The sequence below is a fragment of the Trachurus trachurus genome (genome assembly GCF_905171665.1).
Source record: "Trachurus trachurus genome assembly, chromosome: 18".
In the NCBI taxonomy this organism is placed as follows: Eukaryota; Metazoa; Chordata; class Actinopteri; order Carangiformes; family Carangidae; genus Trachurus; species Trachurus trachurus.
Window position 1 is genome coordinate 18568905 of NC_139909.1, and position 22451 is coordinate 18591355.

At 42.2% G+C, this 22451-nt stretch overlaps 2 protein-coding genes across 5 annotated transcripts in view; both read left to right on the forward strand.

Annotated features, from left to right (window-relative positions):
- The window catches only part of per1b (period circadian clock 1b), a gene marked incomplete at its 3' end in the record, with an annotated part of 402390 nt that overhangs the window by 16919 nt on the left and 363020 nt on the right, over positions 1-22451 (forward strand). For 3 of the 4 annotated variants that reach the window (XM_083992983.1, XM_083992985.1, XM_083992984.1), the window contains 5 exons: positions 442-1271; positions 1367-1553; positions 1764-1983; positions 2430-2580; positions 2773-3054. In XM_083992983.1, coding sequence (XP_083849109.1) covers positions 442-1271; positions 1367-1553; positions 1764-1983; positions 2430-2580; positions 2773-3054 — 1670 coding nt within the window. Of the gene's footprint in view, positions 1-441; positions 1272-1366; positions 1554-1763; positions 1984-2429; positions 2581-2772; positions 3055-22451 lie in introns of those variants that run through there. The other variant, XM_083992986.1, reaches the window with a different exon arrangement.
- On the forward strand, positions 6404-13573 carry pcolceb (procollagen C-endopeptidase enhancer b; the record flags this gene model as incomplete). Its single annotated transcript, XM_083992776.1, has 9 exons — positions 6404-6489; positions 7670-7778; positions 9546-9804; positions 10585-10709; positions 11296-11432; positions 11515-12194; positions 12320-12400; positions 12517-12687; positions 13189-13573. 9 exons carry the CDS (start codon positions 6404-6406, stop codon positions 13317-13319), a joined length of 1779 nt encoding a protein of 592 aa, XP_083848902.1. The 3' UTR covers positions 13320-13573.

Here is a 22451-nt window from a genome sequence, read left to right on the forward strand (position 1 = left end):
ATATATATATACACATATACATATATATATATATATATATATATATATATATATATATATATATATATATATATATATATATACACATATACATATATATATATATATATATATATATATATATATATATATATATATATATATATATATATATATATATATATATATATAGTTATAGTTATAGTTAAATAAGAATTTATATATATATATTTATTTTTATATCATTTATTAATTAGATATTTTATAATAATGAGATATTTTAAACACATTAGTTGAATTTTTTGAACTAGAGAATATAACATCAAAAAAGACATTACAGAAAAAAGAGAACTAACTACAACTAAGGGTATCTTATCTCCTGCTAAGAGAGTATTTCATGGTTACAAAACAAAACAAACTTTGTTCAGTTTCTGAATTTTGCATCTCTCTCTCTCTCCCCAGGAGTGCGTTGTTCCCGTGACTACCCGGCTGCAGCAGGCAGCACGGGCCACAGACGTGGCCGCGGGGGAAAGAGACTGAGGCACCAGGAGTCGTCCGACCAGCACAGCTCCCTGGGCATGAGCGCGAGCCACCTAGACCCCCGAGCCACCGCAGCCTCCATGCCCCTCAGCATGCCCCTCAACATGCCCCTCGGGCCCCCCACCACCTCCTCCTCCTGGCCCTCCGTGGGCTCCCAGGCCAGCATCCCCGCAGCCCCCTTCGCTCCCGGGATGCTCCCCATCTACCCCATGTTCCCACCGGTCGCGCAGCCCCTGTCTATCCCAGACCCCACACGTTTCCCCCCGACCCAGATGGTCCCCCCGAACCCCATGGTCCCCCCCATGGTCCCCCCCATGATGGCCCTCGTTCTGCCCAACTACATGTTCCCCCAGATGGGCGCGCCCATCTCCCAGCCGGCCGCCCCGGGACACTTCTACAACCCTAACTTCACGTACCCCGGCGCCGCCCCGGCCGCCGTCCCCATCCTGTCCGCCCCCATGCCCATGCCCATCCCGGGCACCTGCGCCCAGTCCCGCAGCAGCACCCCGCAGTCCTACAGTCAGATGCCCGCCGACCGCGAGGGCGCCGAGTCCCCCCTCTTCCAGTCCCGATGCTCCTCCCCTCTCAACCTGCTGCAGCTCGAGGAATCGCCGAGCAACCGGTTAGAGGTCGCCACGGCGCTGGCGGCGGCGTCGCAGCAAGCCACGCCCTCCGCACAGGGCGGAGCGGCCGGGGGACAGAGCTCAGCCAATCAGGGGAGCTCTGATGATACCTCCAAGGAGAATGAGAATGTAAGCACCGATGTTCACGGTGGCTCGTAGTGTTTTCTCCAGATTCCTCGTCTGTGGTCAGAGTTTTGAAAATGTCCTGTTTATTTTCCCTTTAGGGCGAAACTAACGAGTCCAACAACGACGCCATGTCCACCTCCAGCGACCTGCTGGACCTGTTGCTGCAGGAGGATTCCCGCTCAGGCACCGGCTCAGCCGCCTCCGGTTCAGGGTTCTCCGGGACGAGGTCCTCGGGTTCCGGCTCCGGCTCCAACGGCTGCAGCTCCTCCGGCACCAGTGGCACAAGTCAGTACAATTTTTTCTGGGCCATTTTTTTTCAAATGGATAAAGTGTAGTTTAATCAAAAATATTTATAGCTTTGAAACCAGTTCCAACATTGTAGCATATCAAAGGAAAAACAGTATTTATAACCTGGATTGTCTCTCCAAAATGAGATATTTCCTTCAGTTCCAACTGCTTTGCTAATTCCCAACTTTACCCTCCTTGCTCCTACAGGCAGCAGTCAGGGCAGCCACACCAGCAAGTACTTCGGCAGCATTGACTCGTCAGAGAACGACCACTCCCGCAAACAGCCAGCAGGGGGCAGCAGCAGCGGCAGCGGCGGGGGAGACGGTGGCGAGGAGCAGTTCATCAAGTGCGTGCTCCAGGATCCCATCTGGCTCCTGATGGCCAACACAGACGACAAGGTCATGATGACCTATCAGCTGCCTGTCAGGTACGACGAGAGGATGACACCCAGTTATTGTTAATGAGACCAAAGTGGAATATTATTTTATCTTTTGAGACTTTAAAAAAAAATTCTAATCACTTTTAAAGGATGTGTATAGCAGCAAGTTTTTATTTCTTATACATCATAAGTAGTAAGAATTTAGTGAGACCTGTACACATATATTCCAATTCAAGAAAATGCTAAAAGAAATAATCAGAATTTATGACAAAAGCAATTAATGATTATTTCAGAATAATTATGTATTGAGTGAGGGGCAGGCAATATAAGATGCATCTCCTCCCTGCTCATTTCCAACCAGGGAATAAGAAAGTGTTGTGTTATGTTTATTAGGAAAAGTCATGAAATTATCTTGGCTGGAACAAATCAAAAAATGAAATGAAATAAAGACAGCTCCTAGATAGTGACCATTTCTTCTTGTGTCTGTGTAACAGGGACATGGAGACGGTGCTGCGAGAGGACCGCGAGGCTTTGAGGAGCATGCAGAAACACCAGCCACGCTTCACAGAGGATCAGAAGAGGGAGCTGAGCCAAGTTCATCCCTGGATCCGCACGGGACGCCTCCCACGAGCCATCAACATCTCAGTGAGTACAACGCACAGAGGCTCGAACAAAAACCAAACCCACCGATTAAAGGGATAGTTGCCATTTTGGCAAATTGGCCCATTGCCATAATCCCTATAGTCATAGCAGTAGGTTTGTTACCTTTAATTGTCGGTGCAAGCTATTTTTTTCAGTAAAATACTAACAGGAGATCGTGTTTCTCTCCGATTTCAGAGCTGCTCGGGCTGCAAATCCCCACCCACCGTGCCTCCGGCCACCCCGTTCGACGTGGAGATCCACGAGATGGAGCTGTGCAGCATGCTCAAAGCTCAGGAGGAGGGCAAGAAGAACCTCGCAGAGACGGCCATGGACGAAGCTCATCCCGAGGATGGGGAGGAAGAGGCAGAGGAGAAAGGACCCACACACACACAAACGCAAGACAGCAACCAAGAAATGGCGGCGGAGGAGCCCAGGGCGAGCCCGGAGGCCACGGAGGAAAAGGACATGACCCACTGAGCAGGCGGCCAGAGACGAAGATGAACATTATCGCGAGCTTCTCTGCGCTGATTTAAGCAGAAAAACGTGCACCGTCCTGGTCTTTGTAGCCGTGACATCACTACACAGGGTGTGAGATGTTCAAACACAGGCTCCGCTGGGACGCTCAAGTGCATATTGATCCAGACAACTGCCATTTATTTGTTTGACAGGTCAGGCAGGACACTTGGCCAAAGGTAATTCTTTGATGACAGCACACCAGGCATGCTGTATATGACTGCATTTGAAAATGCCTTGGAAACCACAGGACGTGCACAAACACAAATTCACACACACTCAGTTTTAGAGAGTGAATTAGATTTTTCTTCTTCTTCTCTCTCTCAGCTGTTCTTGTAGTCCGTAGTATATTTATTTAAATTGTAAAATAATCAGAGAGGACTAAGGTGAATGTGTTGCAAAGAAGAAGAAAGACGCCTTTACATAAAGATGGATGTGCTTCACCACAGTGTCCTCCTCGACATTTTCATCTCTCCTGTTCAGGGTTCAGTTCACGAGGGAAAGAAGGAGTTTATTATCTTGTGGAATGTTTCTGGGATCCTGATACCAAGCATTTTTTTTTATTATTATTATTAAAAATGTAAAATATTTGCCCGAACAAAAAAAAAAAAGAAAAAAAAAAAGACAACTTTCACCTTGTAGAGAAACTGTACAGCGAGAAAACTGGTTATTTTGTTAACATTGTGTATATTTTTATACTTTCATCCACTGGGAATAGAGAGAGGAGATTGGATACTTGCCCAAAGGAGTGTCAGTACTGTAAGAAAAAAAAGAAATGTGTTTGTTACAAATTAAGACGACAAAATCCAATCAGATCGGTCTCTGAAGACGGAGACGGTGTTTTCCTGTGACACTACAATCTAGCGCGATGTACAGCTCGGACGGTGCAGTTGGCGTGGTTACAACGAAAAATACGTATGAATATAAAAATCGCCAGGAGACCGACCAGGACTTTTCACAAGGCGTCGTCTCCTCGGCTGGGCATTAGCTGGTGCAGTGTTGTGGTCGCTCCACAGTGAGAAAACGAACAATGCCTCCTGTGAGAAACGATTCTCTCACGAATAAAACACATCACAGACAGTATTCCCGACACTGCCAGCACCCTAAAAAAAGGAGCTGTGAAGCATTTTGTGTCGCGGGTGATTGCACACGGTGGTCAGTGGCTTTTTTTTTTTTTAGGAAGAGGTGGACATTAAACTCTGTAAAAGTCGTAAGAGTTGGGACAGTGTTTACTATCTTCTCAGCTCCTGTCCCTTACTCTGTCTTTCTCCTCTCTCTTGTGGCACTGTTCTGGTCATGTGATATCCTATACTTTATGGCGTCAATGGTGTCTGCAACAGTTTCTTAATATTTTTGTGAAAATTCTTTGTACAAAAAAAAGACAATAAAACTGGGCTTAAAAGGCCTTTTAAAATGTGAAGTCTTGATTTGTGCGTATTTTTCGCTCTCTCTCGCTCCAGCGCAGTCAACATTTTGTGATTACATCTCTTCAGGGTCTATTTTTCGCCGGCGGCTGGTGTTTTGCAACAGTTTTTGGCCCTGGATGCTCTGAAGTTGTCCCAAGTGAACTGGAGGCCGAGAGCGGAGCGGGGCAAGCTGCTTTCCTCACCCAACCACAGTCTCCCTCTATTCTGCTGTGGGTTTTACCCAGAGTGGTCACCGCAGCTTAAAAAAGACAAAAGGCATGTCCTCGCTCAGACAAACACGACGTTGACTTCATTGCACTTTATGATTATAACAATGACGACAATGATTGGTAAGTGTGCGTGTGGGTCAGAGCCGATGTTAATGAAACCACTCCAAAGCTTATTCCAAGTCACATTATATGTTGAAAGCGTTTCATTTCACAATAGCAGATGTTTCTGTGCCAGAACAAAGCAGATTCTTCTGTATGTTTACTTCTAAAGACTTCTATTTTGGTTACTGTACTTTTCATTCTTTCCTGGTTTTAGACCGACGTCCTTAAACCAAACACTTAGCACCCATTGCCATAAATTTCTGTGGAAAGGAATTTAATCTCCACAATTGACCTTCACTCTCTCTCTCTCCAGCGGTGTAATTGTGCTAAGGTAGGTTTGAGTCTAGAAGTCTAGAACCATGTTAACAGCTGCTCTGTGTTTCTATTCAATTCATAACAGCTGGAAATATAAAAGTAGGAGACAAAGTGCATTACCAACATAACAGTGTGTGAACTTTTGCAACAACAAGTTGGTGGTAAATGAAAAATCTGGTTGATGGTAATACAGTAGCACAATATCACCACCTTAATGTTGTTCCCTTAATTTTAGTTATTTTGTAGCCATTTGCTATTTATTTAAGATGACTTGCAAAATAAATTAAACGTGTTTATCATATGAGGGACAGTACAAGGTCAGAGTCGTGGCTGCTTCAGTTCAGTGCTATTTTATTACTGCAAAAGTGGGTGGGTGGGGGGGGGGGGGGGGGGGGACATGCTTGGACCTCAGACTGTTCAGTTTTCATCCTTTTATCTGTGTCAGATGTGACCAAATTTAAAAATACACACACACACACACACTGTTATCTAGGTTTAAAATTGATTACAACCTGCTGCTTAGAATTTGGCCCAACTGAATTTGTAATTAATAGCCCTACTCTAGTGCATGCTGGGATACCTCACTGGGCACTGGGCACAACGCTGACCTGCTGGTGGTGCTAAAAAAAAAAAAAAAAAAAAAAGGATGCCTCCTCCTGGCACCACGAGCATCTGCTCCATTTGCCGTCGACCCATCCAGTGTTTGTGGAGATATTTCTGTCCCGTCACCAAAGTGGTGGTCGAGCCGGCCAACACGACACGGCCAAACATAGACATAGTCTCTACTGCTGCTGTCGTGGCTCACACAAGTCTGGTCGTACACTAAAGTGATCATTACACGACATACACACACACATACACATATACAAACACAGCTGCAGAAACACACATCTGCCATATATTCCATTACTCTACCTGTAATACAACAACAACAACACAGAGCGGCCACATAAAGCAGCACTCTGTCCTCTGAGCTGTGTGAACGTACTGTACATGTTTGGCCCCGGGGTCCACGTACAGTGTAATTAAATGTTTTCCCCTCCATCAAACAACCCTCTGTATCACCTTCATCCACCTTTTCCTTTCTTCTCCTTCCCTCCATAACACACCACCTTCTCACCCATCGCATCCACTTTTCCCCTCCTCTCCTCCCCTCCCTTCTTCCAAACCTTGCATTTCTCCACGCCTTCTTCTGCGCTTTTCCCCTCCTTCCTCCCTCTTCTCCTCTCCCTTCGCTCTTAATCTGGGGAGGACAGCATGATGGAGGACAGGGTGTGGACTTTGTGCCTTCTTGTCACTTTGACTGTGGGATGGACGGAGGCTCAGGGACAGACCAACTTCACCAGGTGAGCTCCGTATACGTCCGTTATAGATTTTTTATACATCTCATATCTTCAGGTGTTGCCTTCAGTGTCTCTCTTGTGCATCTGTTTTTCCCTACATCCTCCGTGTGTGCACATGTGGCATTTCAACGGCCACATCCGTCTGGATCGGGCTACCGTGTGTTTTCCCTCCCCCCCCCTGCTTGTAATATTATGATTAGTGCAGTAGAAATAGAGGGTTGCAGTGTTGGGGCGATGTGGTTGGCATCCCATAAACACACTAGACAGACAGCGAGGCGGACACAAATGACAGCATGCTGTAATGTGATGTAGTGATTTAACTGGGCAAATGTACAGAAGTCTTTTTGGTCAATCCTGCCAAGAAATTCAGATTTCTTAGCTCTGATTCCACATTTAACGTTTATTTTTTAAGATGCTCAATAAATCTAGTGGTATATGTGTGTGTGTGTGTACTCAACAAACAAAAACAAACACACATATATACAGGGTGTTAATTGAACATGAGACAAACAAATGCCTGTGGGCTGTTCAGGTCTGGAGGGGTCAGAAGGGAGGGACTCACTCCACCACTGGGAGTTTTTGGCCTGAATGTGTGTACCACAGTAGACACATGCTGCATGCCTGAGTGACTATAATGGCTGATGATCACAGAAACACAATCCTCACAGTGATTCATTTTCCCTTTGCAAAATTCGACCCACCCCCCAAAAAAAAAAAAAAAAGTTGACAAAAACGCAAGACGGCTCTAATTGATGGCAGCCGAGATCTAAATTAAAAAGCAGAGGTCGGCTCTGCTTTGATCTGTGTGTTTATCTGAGTGTGAAAGGGCGTGTGTGTGCAAAGTAGGTGTTACGCGTCTGCTGACGGCTTTCTTGTGGTACAGTCAGCGTGTGCAGCCCACAGCATTTATACTGTATATTGATAGTCAAAGCAAAAAAGCAGGAAGACTTCGTTTTATGAAAACACACACACACAAACCAGGGGACCTCATTTGGAACCTCCCCGCACTCAGAGAACAGAGACGGACTGTGCCGCTGTGGTTTTCTGCATGTATGTAAAGGTGTGTGCGAGTGCAGGGCATTGCCTCAATACTCTTCAGTATAGCTGCGTTTTCTTGAAATGCAACATGTTTAGTTAAAAGCTGAGTTCCCAGCTCTCTCTCTCTCTCCCTCTCTTTCTCCAGGCCCACCTTCCACTGTGGAGGCCACCTGGTCATAGACTCGGGGATCGTGGCCAGTGAAGGCTTCCCCAGTCACTACAAACCCAACAGTAAATGCACCTGGTACATCACTGTGAGTCATTTATATCGAATTGTCATTTCATTGTGATGCGGCATCAACATGTTTGAATGATGGTTTATTTTAGTGTATACTATATTAATGTTTTGATGTCATTCCTTTCTGGGTGTGTTGGTTCGTTTAAGGCTGCATCCAGAATCATGCCATATATACTATATGGTGCACTATAATTATCCCGAACCATTTTATATGAGCGTCTGAATTCTTAGTGTGTAATTTATTCACTATTACACACACACATACACTCAGTTCATGGAAATACTCCCACAATGGAAATAAAAAAAACCATACTTTCTGCAACAGTCCGATAATGTCACATTTTGTTGATCATGAAAGATTCAGAAGCGACTTAATGTGACTTGGAAATCATAAATGAGTGGGCAAAGGAGTGGCTTTCACATCATTCATGTGATTTTGCACAACTTTTGGCAAAGGGTAAGCACAGAGGACAATCTGGAGAATATATATTAACATAAAGATTGTGTCAATACGCAGAGACATTCATAAAGTTAGTAAGCTGACTCAGTAGTGTTTGCCTATCACTTTGCAAATATTAACCACCATCAGCTACTGGTCATACTGACCACATAAAGCTGCACCAGCAAATTCCCCTGATTGCATTGCACTGAGCAACTGTGCATTGTCTTGACAATTCAGTGTTGCATTTGTACAGAAATAAATGTACTACTGTTCTTACTTAATGCTGCTTTAAAAACCTGCACTATTCCCATTCACACCAACAGTGGTTAACAACATGTTGGACTTGTCAGTTTCTCAGGATTCCTTCTCATTTTGAAAAAAAAAAGTGTTGAATTTTCAACAATAGCTCCATGATGTCAGGGTTTGTCTTTGCCCTTGCTTGTTTAAGCAGCTTGATAAATATAATATTGCTTCATGATATTACACCTATAAGGGCATGTTGAAAAAGCAGGTCTTGGTCCATGGCACATAAAATGTGAATCAATCACCCACAAAACTGAACTTCAGGAGGTTGAACAAAATAAACTAGGTTGAAGTGGTGGACTGACAAAAAACAACAACATGCTGCCACAACAAGAACATAACAAAGTCTCCCACACTTCTTTTCCAGTTTTTGGCCTTTTGTAGTCTCAGCTGGACCGTACCACCTGCTCAGGTGACAGAGGGTGAAACTCAAACCACTACAAATCTTGTGAAGTGCATAGAGTAGCAAATAAAGCATTAATGTAAGACTCTTGTTACTATCACTAATTCCTGTTACTGCTGAAAATTACATTTTGCGATACACACATGAAATTTTGAATGTATTGGTGCACAGTTTTAACCCTGTTACCTTAAGTTGTGCCCTGACTCCATGCGCTCAGGAGCTAATGATGCACACCTGCTTTCACTTTCGCAAACGAGGCAGATGGCCTGCACCAATGTCACAAAGAAAACAACTAAAATAAACATTTTTTTAAGATATAACACTGTACAACACATCTAAACATGCATCTATTTGGTTATTTATAGAATCTAACTGATAAAGTAGTGGATTAATTGAAGAGTGGGACTGGTATGGTACAGCACATAATTAAGACCAAACAATTCGTCATTATGTCCATTAGAACCACATTGTTATCTGAATCTACACCTAAATATCTTGACTTCAACACCTTAAAAATGACTGAAATTTTACATCAAAATGTAGAAATATTTCCTGAGAAATAAAGCAAAGAGTTTTTTTTTTAAATACCTGACATAAAATACCTTTTGAAAAGCACCATGTGTCACCTCCTTCAGGTCCCGGAGGGCCATGTGGTCATGCTGTCTTTCCGCCTCTTCGACATGGAGGCCGACCCCACCTGTCGGTACGACTACCTGGACGTCTACAACGGTCACTCCCGCTTGGTGCAGAAGCTCGGCCGCTTCTGTGGGACGTTCAGGCCCGGCGCAGTCATCTCCACCTCCAACACCATGATGTTAGACATGGTGTCAGACGAAGCCACCGGTGGACGAGGCTTCCTGGCCTCCTTCGCCGCAGGGAAGCCACATGTGGAAGGTGTGGACAAACACAAAGGCCACGATGAACCACTGAGGCTTCAGCTACACACACTTTTTTTTGTAGTTATTATAAATGACCACACTGTGGATCGTCCTTACTTTCATTGTCTGCTGAAAGAAAACAAACTCCATCAAGCTTAAAAACAAAACATACACACCTCTTCTTCCCTCTGTTAGAGCACCACAGGATAAAAAGGTTTCCTTCCTGTTCTCGTGGGAGGTTAAAGGGATAGTTCAACATTTTGGCAAATTGTCCCTTTGCCATAATCCCTATAGTTTTAGGAGTAGGTTTGTTATCTTTAATTGTCAGTGCAAGCTATTTTTAGAATGGCAGAGCAGAGCCGCGAACTGCTCAGAGCTACGCTACGGAGGCTAATGGGATTTCTTGGTTTCCCTCATGAAACTCATCAAATACACAATCCAACAACTCCAAAATGCTCTGGTGGACAAGTTGTGACCTGCATATTCACCACGCTATGAGATAATAACAGAACATTACGAGACAGAGTTGTTTTCGAGGCAAATTCATGCTAAACCACTGATGCGTGTTCCCATGGGCGGCAGTTTTTCTGCAAGCAGTCTCTGCATTTGCCTGGAAAACAACTTTAATGAGGGAAACCAAGAAATCCCATTGCCCTCAGGTAACAAACCTACTCCTAAGCCTATAGATGGGCCAATTTGCCAATATGTTAAATTATACCTTTAAAGTCTGGTTCATGAACATTTTCTACTCTTTTCTCCCCCTCTCCATCCTCTCTGTACTTTTTCTCCCCCATAGAAAATCAGTTCTGTGGAGGACGGCTGACCAAAGAACAGGGCTCTGTCAAGACACCCAACTGGCCCAACACAGATTACCCAGCAGGCATCAGCTGCTCCTGGCACATCTCAGTAGAGCCGAGCAACGTAAGCCCGTCATGGTGCACTTTGTTTTTCTTTTCTTTTTTTAAATATTGATTTAGATTCATTTTAAATCAAAATCAGACAGTCTGAAGCATCAAATCATTGTAAGACGTTCTCTGTGTTAATTTGTTCTCACTGACATCTAGGCTAGGTGTGTTACATAAGGTGTGTCAGAGCTGAGGGAGGAAGGGGAATTAAAATAGTGGTGAAGGGGCCCCATCATAAGGAAATGTTGTACTTTAGGTCTCTAATGTAGTCTCTGTGTGTGTTTTTCTCTATGTGTGTGTTTTTCTGTGTGTGTGTGTGCGCGTGTGAGACAGCGGCCTTGTGACGAAGTCGAAATGAAAGACTTCATTGAAAGCCTGCGGGCGTGTTTGTGTGCGCCAAGAGATTGAACGTAAGGAAAGAGAGAGGGAAGCAAAAGGGCAAGAGAGGGAGTAAAAGCCCCTCTGTATTTCAGAAGTCAGGCACCACCACCTCCACCTGCGTCTGCACCGTACTGAGTTCATGAAAATCAGACTCATGTAACAGCTCACATCCTTCATTCCTTCTCATAAATATATGTTTTATGTTGCCGCCTTGTTTCCAGGTGATCGAGGTGAAGTTTCAGAAGCTGGACCTGGAGCCTGACACGTACTGTCGCTACGACTACGTGGCGTTGTTCAATGGAGGAGAGAGGGACAACTCGAGAAGAATTGGGAAGTTCTGTGGAGACAGGGTACCGGGGTGAGGTCACTGATCGAAAATGGCAAATCATTGGCTAAAAGTATCTTCTCATTCACTCACTGTGTTTTTATTCTCTGTGTAGCACCATAGTGACCAATGGGAATGAGCTCCTGGTCCAGTTCGTCTCTGACCTCAGCATCACCTCAGATGGCTTCATGGCCCACTACTCCAGCGTTCCCCGAGGTTCCCGAACACCCACAGCGGGCGGAGACTTCATCCACAGTCCTCAGACGACGTCCATGCCAGAAAAACCAACGACGAGGCCGGTCAGACCCACCAAACCAGCCCCTAGACTGAGACCCACTCCCCAACCTAAGCCCACCAGAAGGAGTCTGGTGAAGAAACTTCCACCTCCACCACGCAAACCCAAGCCTGCAGTCAAGCCCACAGCAAAACCAAAACCAGCTAAACCCACAACTAAACCCACAGTTAAACCCACAGTTAAACCCACAACTAAACCCACAACTAAACCCACAGTTAAACCCAAACCAGCTAAACCCACACCTAAGGTACCTGTGAAAAAGCCAACACCTAAACCCAAAGTTAAACCCACGCCGAAGCCTAGACTTATCAAGCCGGTGATCAAACTACCTAAACCCACGCGTAAACCAGCACTGAAGACCAAGCCCACAATAAAACCTATTGTGAAGCCAGTGAAGCCGACCCCTAAGACTGGAGTTAAACCAACAGTCAAACCCAAAGCTTCACCTAAACCAGGACTAAGCAAGACAGTGACGAAGAAGCCCACCGTGAGCAAGAAACGTGAGTGGAATTGATTATTATCTGCTTGTTGCCTATACAGTATGTTTGTATCTGTGCACACCTGTTAGGATGCAAAGCCGTGTACTTAATCATTTGCCCGTGTGTTTGTTGCTGTGTGTGTTTAGCTTTACCGCTGAACCCACTGTGTACACAACCCTGTAAGAGGACAGGAACCCTCCAGTCCAACTTCTGCCCTCATGACTTCGGTGAGCCGCAACATCACCTGTCACTTATTTCTACACTTACTTCTCATTTTCTGTTTAAGTTCATCGTGTTAATGTGCAGCATAACTGTTATCAAATTTGTTGGTTCTTTCTTGCAGTGATTGCGGGTAAGATTACATCTCTGACTCCTGGTCTGAGGGGCTCGGTAACAGCAGAGGTGTCCCTGATCAAGGCCTACAAGGCAGGACGCCTCAAAATCACCAAATCAGGACCCATCATGTCGGTCACACTGACCTCCACCTGCAAGAGATGCCCTGGGTTAACCAAAGGTAAAACACTTCAATATTTTCCATGCTCTGCTTCACACTCATATTTACATGAAAAATAAGTCATATAGATGGCTACCAAACATTTTTCCTTTTTGAGTTCAAACCGAATTGTGTCAAGAATTGAAAGATTCTTGAAACTTTACAGAATGTTTATTCATCTTTTATTTCACAATTATATTTCGTGCATCAAAGCAGGAATTCAGAAAGATGACATTAAAATACATTTATATAATAATAACAATTTTCTTTAACCTCGAACTGACTGTGTATAAAATACACTGGTAGAAAGGGCACAACCTCACATTATATGCAGACGATGGGATTCTTTATTTTGCCAAAACAAATCACAGAAAAATCAGAGATAATCAATATGTGTATATAATATATTGCACTGAAAAAGTACCATAAATATTTACACATTATTTGGCCTGCTATGGATCAGCATGACCTGGTGTTTGACATATTCTGACAGTTTTTTTTCTCATTGTCTCTCTTTTCCAGGCCAGAACTATGTGTTGATGGGAAAAGTTGACACACTGGGCAACGGACACGTCACCCCCTCCAGTTTCACTCTCCTCTACAAGCCCATCCACGCCAAAGCACTGGCCAACCTCGCTCTCAAATCCTGCTGACCTCACAGCCCAACTGTCCAATCACACTAACAGCTGGGGCTGTCTCTATAAAAACGTGTAATTTTACATAAGGACTGAAAATATTATTAGTACTATCCAAAGATCATTTTTATATAATACCGCACAGTTAATATTTACATTTTAAAACAGTAAACAAACATCACACTAAGTATTATATTTTGTATTTTCTATGTAAATTATGATATGTCTATGTTAAAAGATCATCAGTTGGTCACTGTCATCAATAAATCACATGAAACTGGTACTTGAGGTGATTTCAATGTCTATCATATATTGTCTTTTATCTAAAAATATCTGATGATGTGCAAACTGCAGAAAAATATCCCTATGTTTATGATGGTCATTAAATCCACCAACCACCCTGACTGTGATCTACTGTGTAAGTTCATTGTTGGTTCAACCAGCATGCAGGGGTCTACGTGGATCATCATCACTGAGCTGTAGTTGGCTACAGAAGGAGCAGCACCAGGAGACAAAGACCCCTAACAACAAGACGTAGGTCAAGATGGTGGTCCAGAAGGCAAACATGTAAAGCGTCTTGTCGCAGTAGGAACTGGCTTGTGTTGTATTCTTGTTGTAGTTTGGCTTGTAAATAGAGAAGGTCCACACATTACCTGAGACAAAAAAGGAACCCATGAATCCCATGAGGGAATGCTGAAATATCAATTTGTGATGTTAAAAAAAATCTGATTCTTTCCCATAATTGTCCTGTCTAATAAATGTACATTCACTTACCAGCGATAAACCAGCAGGTGAAAAAGAGAGAGACCAGGTATGAAAACCAGTTGTTGCACTTCACACAGCACCCAAGCAGTGGGATGACTCCCAGCACCACCATGTAGATAGGGATGAGTGGCTACCTCGGACAGTCTGAGAAGTGAACTGCTCCTGTTTGACATAAGGATAAAGAGAGAGGAGTATAACCTGTCTCATCTATTGATCTATTATATCTATATTTTATTATATGTTTATACTGAATTTCACAGTTCTGATTCACTTACCTACTACCACTTCAGCAATGAACATGATGGAGAAAATCAGCATAGTACATACTGAGAAAGAGAGAATATATGTATCACATATTACACATAGAATTGCATAGTGTAGTTTTTTTTTTTTTTTTTTAGTTTATTTCAACTTTGAGTAGGCCTAATATCTCTCACCTACTCCTGCTGGTGGCAGTCCCACAGTGGGCTGAGCTCTGTCACTCTCCGGCATTGATCCTAATGATGATTTAGACCTACAGAGGAGATACATGAGCCGTCTCAGGTAAATAATTCAGGTTAAGATGAGACACTAAACATGACAAAGTCCTGATATTTCACTCCTCATAAAACAAAAAGCATCTTTGAAACAGAGACAGAGAAAGGTCTCTAACGGTTTATAAAGGCATGACTGATACAGTGAAGGCAACATACGTTATATCCAAGAGATTAAAAAAAGAAAACAATAAGAGAATTTGTTGGAAAGTCCTTTAAACACAATACATATTAAACTAATTAAAAATTAATTAAAAATATTAAACCTAACAGTTGAAGAAAAAGAATGTAAGATATACGTATAATATACAGTATATCAAAGACATTGCGTTATACCTGTTTGTCTGATGAGATTCGGGCTGCTTCCTGTTGATGTGACAGAAAAGAGGTTTAAACCAGATCTTGTACAGGAACCAGGGCATGTGGGCATGTCTAGGGCACAGAGCCCACAGGCCCAGGACATGCCCACATATTTTATTAAATTTCCATTTTTCACTTCACTTTAATGCTTGATTTCGGTTTCCTTTCCATCATTAATGCTAGAAGATTATGATCAGAGCTAAAGTTGCATTTTTCTGTATTAGTTTGTACGAGACACTGCTGAAGATTGTATTCGCTGTTATGTCGTCTGCCAACAGCACTAGCTTGTTGACTTTCTACAACTTTAGATCGACATCGCTGTGTGTCAGTAACTGAGTCATTTTTCTGGCATTTTAACTTGTTTCAACGTGTTCTACTGTTGCATTATGTTATAACGCAGTTATAAACATTTCAGTGGGTTCAGGGAGTCACCATCTGCAAGTATCTGCTGGATCATAAGTCAACGTTTAGGCCATGTGAATAATAACTTGTGCATCTGTCTGGTTCCCACGTTTTCTTGGGTTTGACAAAATCCGCAAAGAATTTTCCAGGTCTTTGTCAGCGCTTTCACTTCATGTACTGCAACCTGTCTTTTGGTCAGTAGTGGCACTTATGATGGTAATTTGTATTCAATCCCTCATCATCATTTGTCTGTGTTTCCTGCTGGTTTTTTAACTTGGGACTCCAGGCAAGGTAAACTTTTAGGGTGATTATTTTAATTTCATTTTAGTAGGCTACTCTTTTTCACCAGCTGGGTTTCCTTTGTGTATTTCTTGTGCTTAAAAAATTTAGCTTAGCAAGAATTCAGTTCCCTCTTTTTTGTTCAAGTGTCCAAATAAAACATATTTCATTTTTCAACATTCATGTGATTGATTTAATCTTGTAATTCACCTGCATTTCATCTATCAGAGGTTTCCTCGATCCAAAAGCCTAAATGTTTAGTTGTTGTTTTTTCAAAACTCACTACTGCTTTTTTTCTCTACAGTCTTTCTCTCCTGCGTGTCTGTATTTTTCTGGCATTATGAGAAATTTTGCATTGAGAGGACGGCCTTTCACCAACTCAGCATCTGTCGCCAAGACCCGACCACAAGATTCAGACATAGAGCAGTCAGAATTAATGACCATGTGAATTTCTGCTCCCATGTGCATGACAACAAAGTGATAAAGTGGTGCAACACATAGTAATAGAAAGGTTGTGACACTCAAACATTAATAAAGTGGTATTACGTAAGGAGGCTAAAGTACCAAGAAGACACCATCCACCTCAAGGACGGACATGATGTTTCCCAAATTTGAATTACACTACCATAACCCTTACTAACATACGTACACTCTCTTGGTCTTATCCTCTTATCTTGAATTCCATATATATATGAAATGCAGTTTCACAGTTTCCCAAACATTTGTCAAAATGTATTTAGTTCAGTTACTTGGATTGGACAAATAGGTTATGTAGGTCTGTATTGTATTGTTTCTACATTATTATTAAAGCTCTGAGGCAACAGTATCAGATTCATCAGCTTTCCTTCTTCTGTTTTGGTGAAATAGTGTGATAAAAAAAAACAATAACAGGCAATAACATAATAAATGATAGATGATAGATAATACAGATGAATGGATGGATATCAAACATCTTTTTTTTGCAAACTGAAACTGAAAACTGAAAAAGATCCTTGAAACATTACAGAACATTTTATTTATTTATTATTTCACAATTTTGTGCATCAAAACCAGGAATTCTGAAAGATGACACTCTAAAGCATTTCAACAATACCAGTTTTCTTTATCTTCTTATTTAACCAGTGAATATATACACAAAAATCAGAGATCATCAATATGTATTTACACACAGTATTTGGCCAGTATGGTTCAGCATGAACTGGTATTTGACATTTCCTTGATGTCTCACTTTCCCAGGCCAGAATTATGTGTTGATGAAAAAGGTTGACACACTAGGCATAGTGTCAGCTTCACTCTCCTCTATAAGTCCATCCACACCAAAGCACTGGTGAACCTCGCTCACAAATCCTGCTCACAGTCCAACTCACAGATCACATTACCAGTCAAGATCTCTTTAAAAACGCATAACTTTACATAAAGCCAAAAAACATTAGCCATTGGTAACTTATATCTTGAGGTAATTTTCTATAATACAGCAATTTAGAATTACTTAGATTTACTTTTAAAAGAGTAAGGAAACATCATATTATATTTTACATTCTACAATTATGATATTTCTGTGTTAAAAGATTGATCAATCGTCAATACATTACTACAGTTTCAGATTTTTTTTAATTCAATACAATCACCATGATCACAATCACCAGGATCACAATCACCAGGATCACGATCACCAGGATCACAATCACCAGGATCACAATCACCAGGATCACGATCACAATCACAATCACAAGGATCACAATCACAATCAAAACATGGTCCAATACTGGGGCATGGTCTGATGTGACCCCCCCGCAAGGGTCTTCGTTCACCAGCATCATCAAGCTGTTGTTGCCTACAACAGTACATGAAGATAAAGAGGAGCCATAAAGGGACGTAGCTCAAGCTGTTAGTCCAGACGGCAACCTTGTAGAGTTTGTTGCAGTAGGAACCGATGTGTGTTGTGTTCTTGTGGTACTTGGCCTCAGACACAATGATCAACAAATTACCTGTGGAAAGCAAAGAAACACAAGAAAATAGAACAACACTGTTTGAGACAGAGGCTGTTTTACCAACAATAAACAAACCAAAGATTTGGCACTGACACTATCAGAGTGGAGATGGTATTGGTATAATGCTGATACTGGACTGAAGTGAAACCGACTGTATAAACTCCTAATATATCAGTACCAATGCTCAAACTTCAAATGGCTCAACTTGAATTATACGGTGGCGTACTCCAACTGTGCATGACACCTTTTGTTGACGGTGCAAAAGACAGACAGAAAACAAGAGAAAATACTGCACTATACAGCGATAACATTTAGTGTGATAAGAAAAATAAAACCTTTGTTTGTGACTGTTTGATTAGAGTTTTTTTTATTCCACAAAGGAGAGCAATTTGTGGTGTAAGAAATCCCACTAAAGACCTCCCCCAATAATTTGTGTTCAGTTCCTTACCAGCATTGAACCCGGAGAAGAAGAGGACAAACAGGAAGCACAAGTTCTTGCTGCAGTTTGAACACCACAGAAGCAGTAAGACTACCACCACCACATGGATTGGAAAGAAGCGCTGTGGCTGACATTTTGAGACATGCATTATTCCTGTTTGGCACAACGACAAAGAAAAGCATTTTATAATTAGTGTTTACTTTCCTGGCTCCAAACGGTTGGATTACATCAATAAAATCTGAATAATGACAAAGAAGTGCTTCTCTGACTTACCTACTACCATTACAACTAAGAGCATGATGATTAATGTCATACTACTGCACACTGAGGAAGACACAATATATTCATATTCACATATTGCAAATACAGTAATCAGCAGCAGAAGTTGTTTTTAGTTAAGATCCACTATGATCACATGTCTCACCTATCCCACCGGAATATCTACTGGTGGGTTGGGCTCTCTCAATCTCCGGCATTGTTTCCAACGATAAATCAAACCAGCAGAACAGATGGATACGTAGATGAGCTGTCTCTCAAGTGCTATGAGAGAGGTTATACCTGTTGAGTCTGATGAGATTTGGGCTTATGTCCTGCTTGGTATTAAAGAAAAGACCTCAGCATGTGGGCATGTCCATATCTCATTCAACTTCCTCTTTTGATGTGTTTCATTTTGATTTCTGTTCCTCTTCCAACATAAATGAGAAAAGATTAAGTTTTAAGTCCAAAAAAATGTGTATTTTTATATTTTAGAATACACTTACTGAGATTTTTCCTCGACTCCATATTGTCAGTCTAATTTAGTGTGCTATGAATAGTAGCATGATGACTGTCTAAAACATTTTTATCTTGTCTCAACATGTGCATTACATTTATACTTTTTCTGCCACCACTGATTTTAGACAAAGTCTGCAAAGAACATACATTCCAGGTCTTTATCAGCAGCTTTCACTTCATGTATTGGCAGCTGGTGGCATTTGGTATTTAGTATTTGGTGCCTCATCATGTGAATTCCCAGTGGTTCCTCAATTAAAGACAGTCAGATTAGCTTTTTTGGTTACATTTCAGGTTGTAATGTATGGTTTCAATGCACATTAGTAAAGTTCTGAGGCAACAGTAGTCTACCTGATTTGTTGGTCGGTACTGTGTCTTGGCTTATGATTTTATCAGCCGGACTTGAAATTTCATTATTGTTTCATTGTGTCCCTACTAGACAAAACCTATCAACAAACATGAGCAATAATGTAAATAAAACAGCAACAGAATAAATCTGCTTTAGTAGAAAAGGCTCAGCACTGAGGAAACATGATCTATAATGGAGTTAAGCATAGATCTGCTGGTCAGTGTTTAAACGACACATATTAGTCCTGTGTTGTACATTGTGTATTTATTAAACAACATTCACACTGATGTTGTTCCACTGCTCAAGTCTAAACTGGGACGTGATTGTGCCTGAGCCATGGACAACCATAGAACGGAGGAACTATCAGCTGCAGCAGCAGAGTCGACCCGCCGGCGATACCAGAGGAGGACGCAGAAGCAGCAAAACAGTTGCAGAGCCAGGATGATGTAGGACAGGGTGGTGGTCCAGAAGGCAAACAGGTAGAGTGTCCTGTTGCAGTACGGTTCCACGTGCGTCATGTTTTTGTCGTAGTTGGGCTCGTAGATTGAGTAGATCAACATGTTACCTAGGAGAAAAAAACCTTGTAAGATACTGATCACAGTCTCAGTCTTTAACACAACAACTCCCTTGTGGTAAAATGTACAGTTACATTAATGATTTGGTGAAAGTCACAGTGACCTCACACACACACAAAATGGCCTTGTGATCTCTATGTCACACCTTTAGAGATTTTCTTTTTAGATTTGGTAAAAAAAAAGAAAAGGAAAAAAAAGAAAGATGTCTGGTAGCCTGAGGTCAAAGGTCAAAGAAGCCATGATGACGTCTCCAGGACTCCTGCATGGAATCTCTTCAATATTTTTGCACACTTGGACTCAAGGACAAACTGAGTAGGTTTGTGTGGTCAGAGGTCAAAGGTCAAGATCTTCACATTTTAAACCATTACTAAAGATATCACACATAAATTCTGACTGAATTGCGCATTAATGGTTCATATTTTAATATGACCGTGGATGAACAGGGAAGTAACCCGAGACCAGTCAGAGTGAGGAGGTGATTGTAGTTGAGGAGATACTTTGCTTCAGTGTCAGTGCAGCTATGAAGAACCTGACTCACGAAGGTGTGGAGGAGGATTGCACACACTTACAATGTCCTTGAATTCAATCAGTTCAAGCCAAAGTGGATAGAAGTGGTTGTAATTATGGAATATAATGCATACAATGTATCTCTTTTTGTATCTTTCAAAAATAAAACTCAAATAAGGTTTCAGATTAATAATATTGTAATTCCTGTAATTCCTGCTCTCACTGAGAGACTAGAGACTGGATTATATTTTAGCTACTCATCTAAAATGCAGAAGGTTGGATCCACACACTGTCATGTTAGTTAGTATTAGTGGTAGTATTGGATCTTTAGGGAAACATTAGGTGGACATCTAGTGGCTGATGCATGTCACTACAGTGTGTTGATTGTCTAGCTGGTGCACTTTAAAGGGATAGTTCAACATTTTTGAAAATTGGCCCATCGCCATGATCCCCCTAGTAATAGCAGTAGGTTCGTTACCTTTAATTGTTGGTCCAAGCTGCTTTTAGATCGGGGGAGAAGAATACCGAGCGGCGCAGCTACACTACGGAGGCTAATGGAATTTCTTGGTTTTGCTCATCAAACTCAGCAAATACACAACCAAAAAACTCAAAAACGCTGTGGTGGACAAGTTGTGACCTGCACATTCACCACGCTATGAGATAATAGCGGAAAGTTGCGAGATGGAGTTGTTTTAGAGGCAAAGTCGGACTTTACACTCTAGACCAGCCATTCCCAACCTGTGGGCCGCCGCCCCCTGGTGGGCCGCAACGGTATTGCAAGTGGGCCGCCAAATAATTTTCAAAATAGTATGATTTTTGTGGAAATATTTTTTTAACATATTATGTCTAAAAAATAAGCCTGGGCGATAAAACGATCTCTAATCGGGACCGCGATTATGATTATCAGCTATGGACATGTTTCCTTGATATCACACGGCAGAAATTAATGCGACAGCTGCCTGTCAGTCTGCCGTCTGACACACCGCCGCCTGTCGCGACTGTGTAGTAGCCTAGAACACGGTGCGTGTGGAGCGGTACATGAGACGAGTCCGACCCGGTCTGTTCGCCTGTGTCGGGTCGTCATGTGTTTGAAGCGTCGCACCGAGACCCAGCAACGTACTTTGATTAGTGTCGGAGGCGGAGGGTTGAGTGTCCAGTAGAGCAGCAGGTCAGTGAGGAGACAGAGGAGGCTCCAGCAGCTTCATGTTGCTGCTGAGAGGAGCAGAGTGCAGTCAGAGCAACGTGATGTCACTCCGCTAAGAAAGGAGGAGAAAACTCCGAATGTAAAAAAAAAACAAAATAAAAACCCTCCGAATGTGGAAACACGGCGCTGCTCGTGTTGTTTATTCTGCGGTAACACGTCTTATATGTTGACTGGTCTACGGCGTGAAGAACATGCGCTAGGCTGCTGTAGATGCAGGGTTGTGTAGGCTACGTGTGTCAGCGCTGTACACAGACACACACGGGGCGCAACGTCGGAGCAGTGAAGTGAAACAATAACCTGATCACCTGAGCTGACGTGAACTGTGAGTCAGAGCACTAAAACTTTAACAGTAAAAAAGCTAAATATTCATCAATAACTATATCCTATTATCAAGATAACAGATGTTGATGTAGGCTACAGCTGCCTCCGATTTTCCCTGTTAAAAGGGTTTTCCATGGAGTTTTTCCTCAGTGGATGTGAGGGTCTAAGGACAGAGGATGTTGTTATGATGGGATGTAAAGCCCTTTGAGACAAACTGTTTGTAAAATCGGGCTATACAAATAAAATTGCCTTGCCTTGCCTTGCCTAATCCCTCTCACTGCAGGTAGCCCAGTCCTAACTAATGCAATCTAACATTGAACAGAGGCATGAACATCTTTATAATGAAAATATAATAAAAACAAATTTAATGATTAAAATAAAAATAAAATATTAATATTCTAAATTCTAAATGAAATGAACAGAATGGTGTAAAAAATAGGAAAACAACTATGTAAATCAACGATGATGAACTGTCTCACTCTCAGTAAACATGAAAGTGAACTCTCCCAAACTAAAGCTCTGTTATTCAGGATTTAGTCAGGATGCTCCTCCAACTGGCAGCATAAACTGTGTTACAGTAGTGACTGTGGAGCTTCCTATGTCCCCTGCTTTCAGTTCAGTCCTGAATCTTTATCATTAAATAAAAATTAAAAA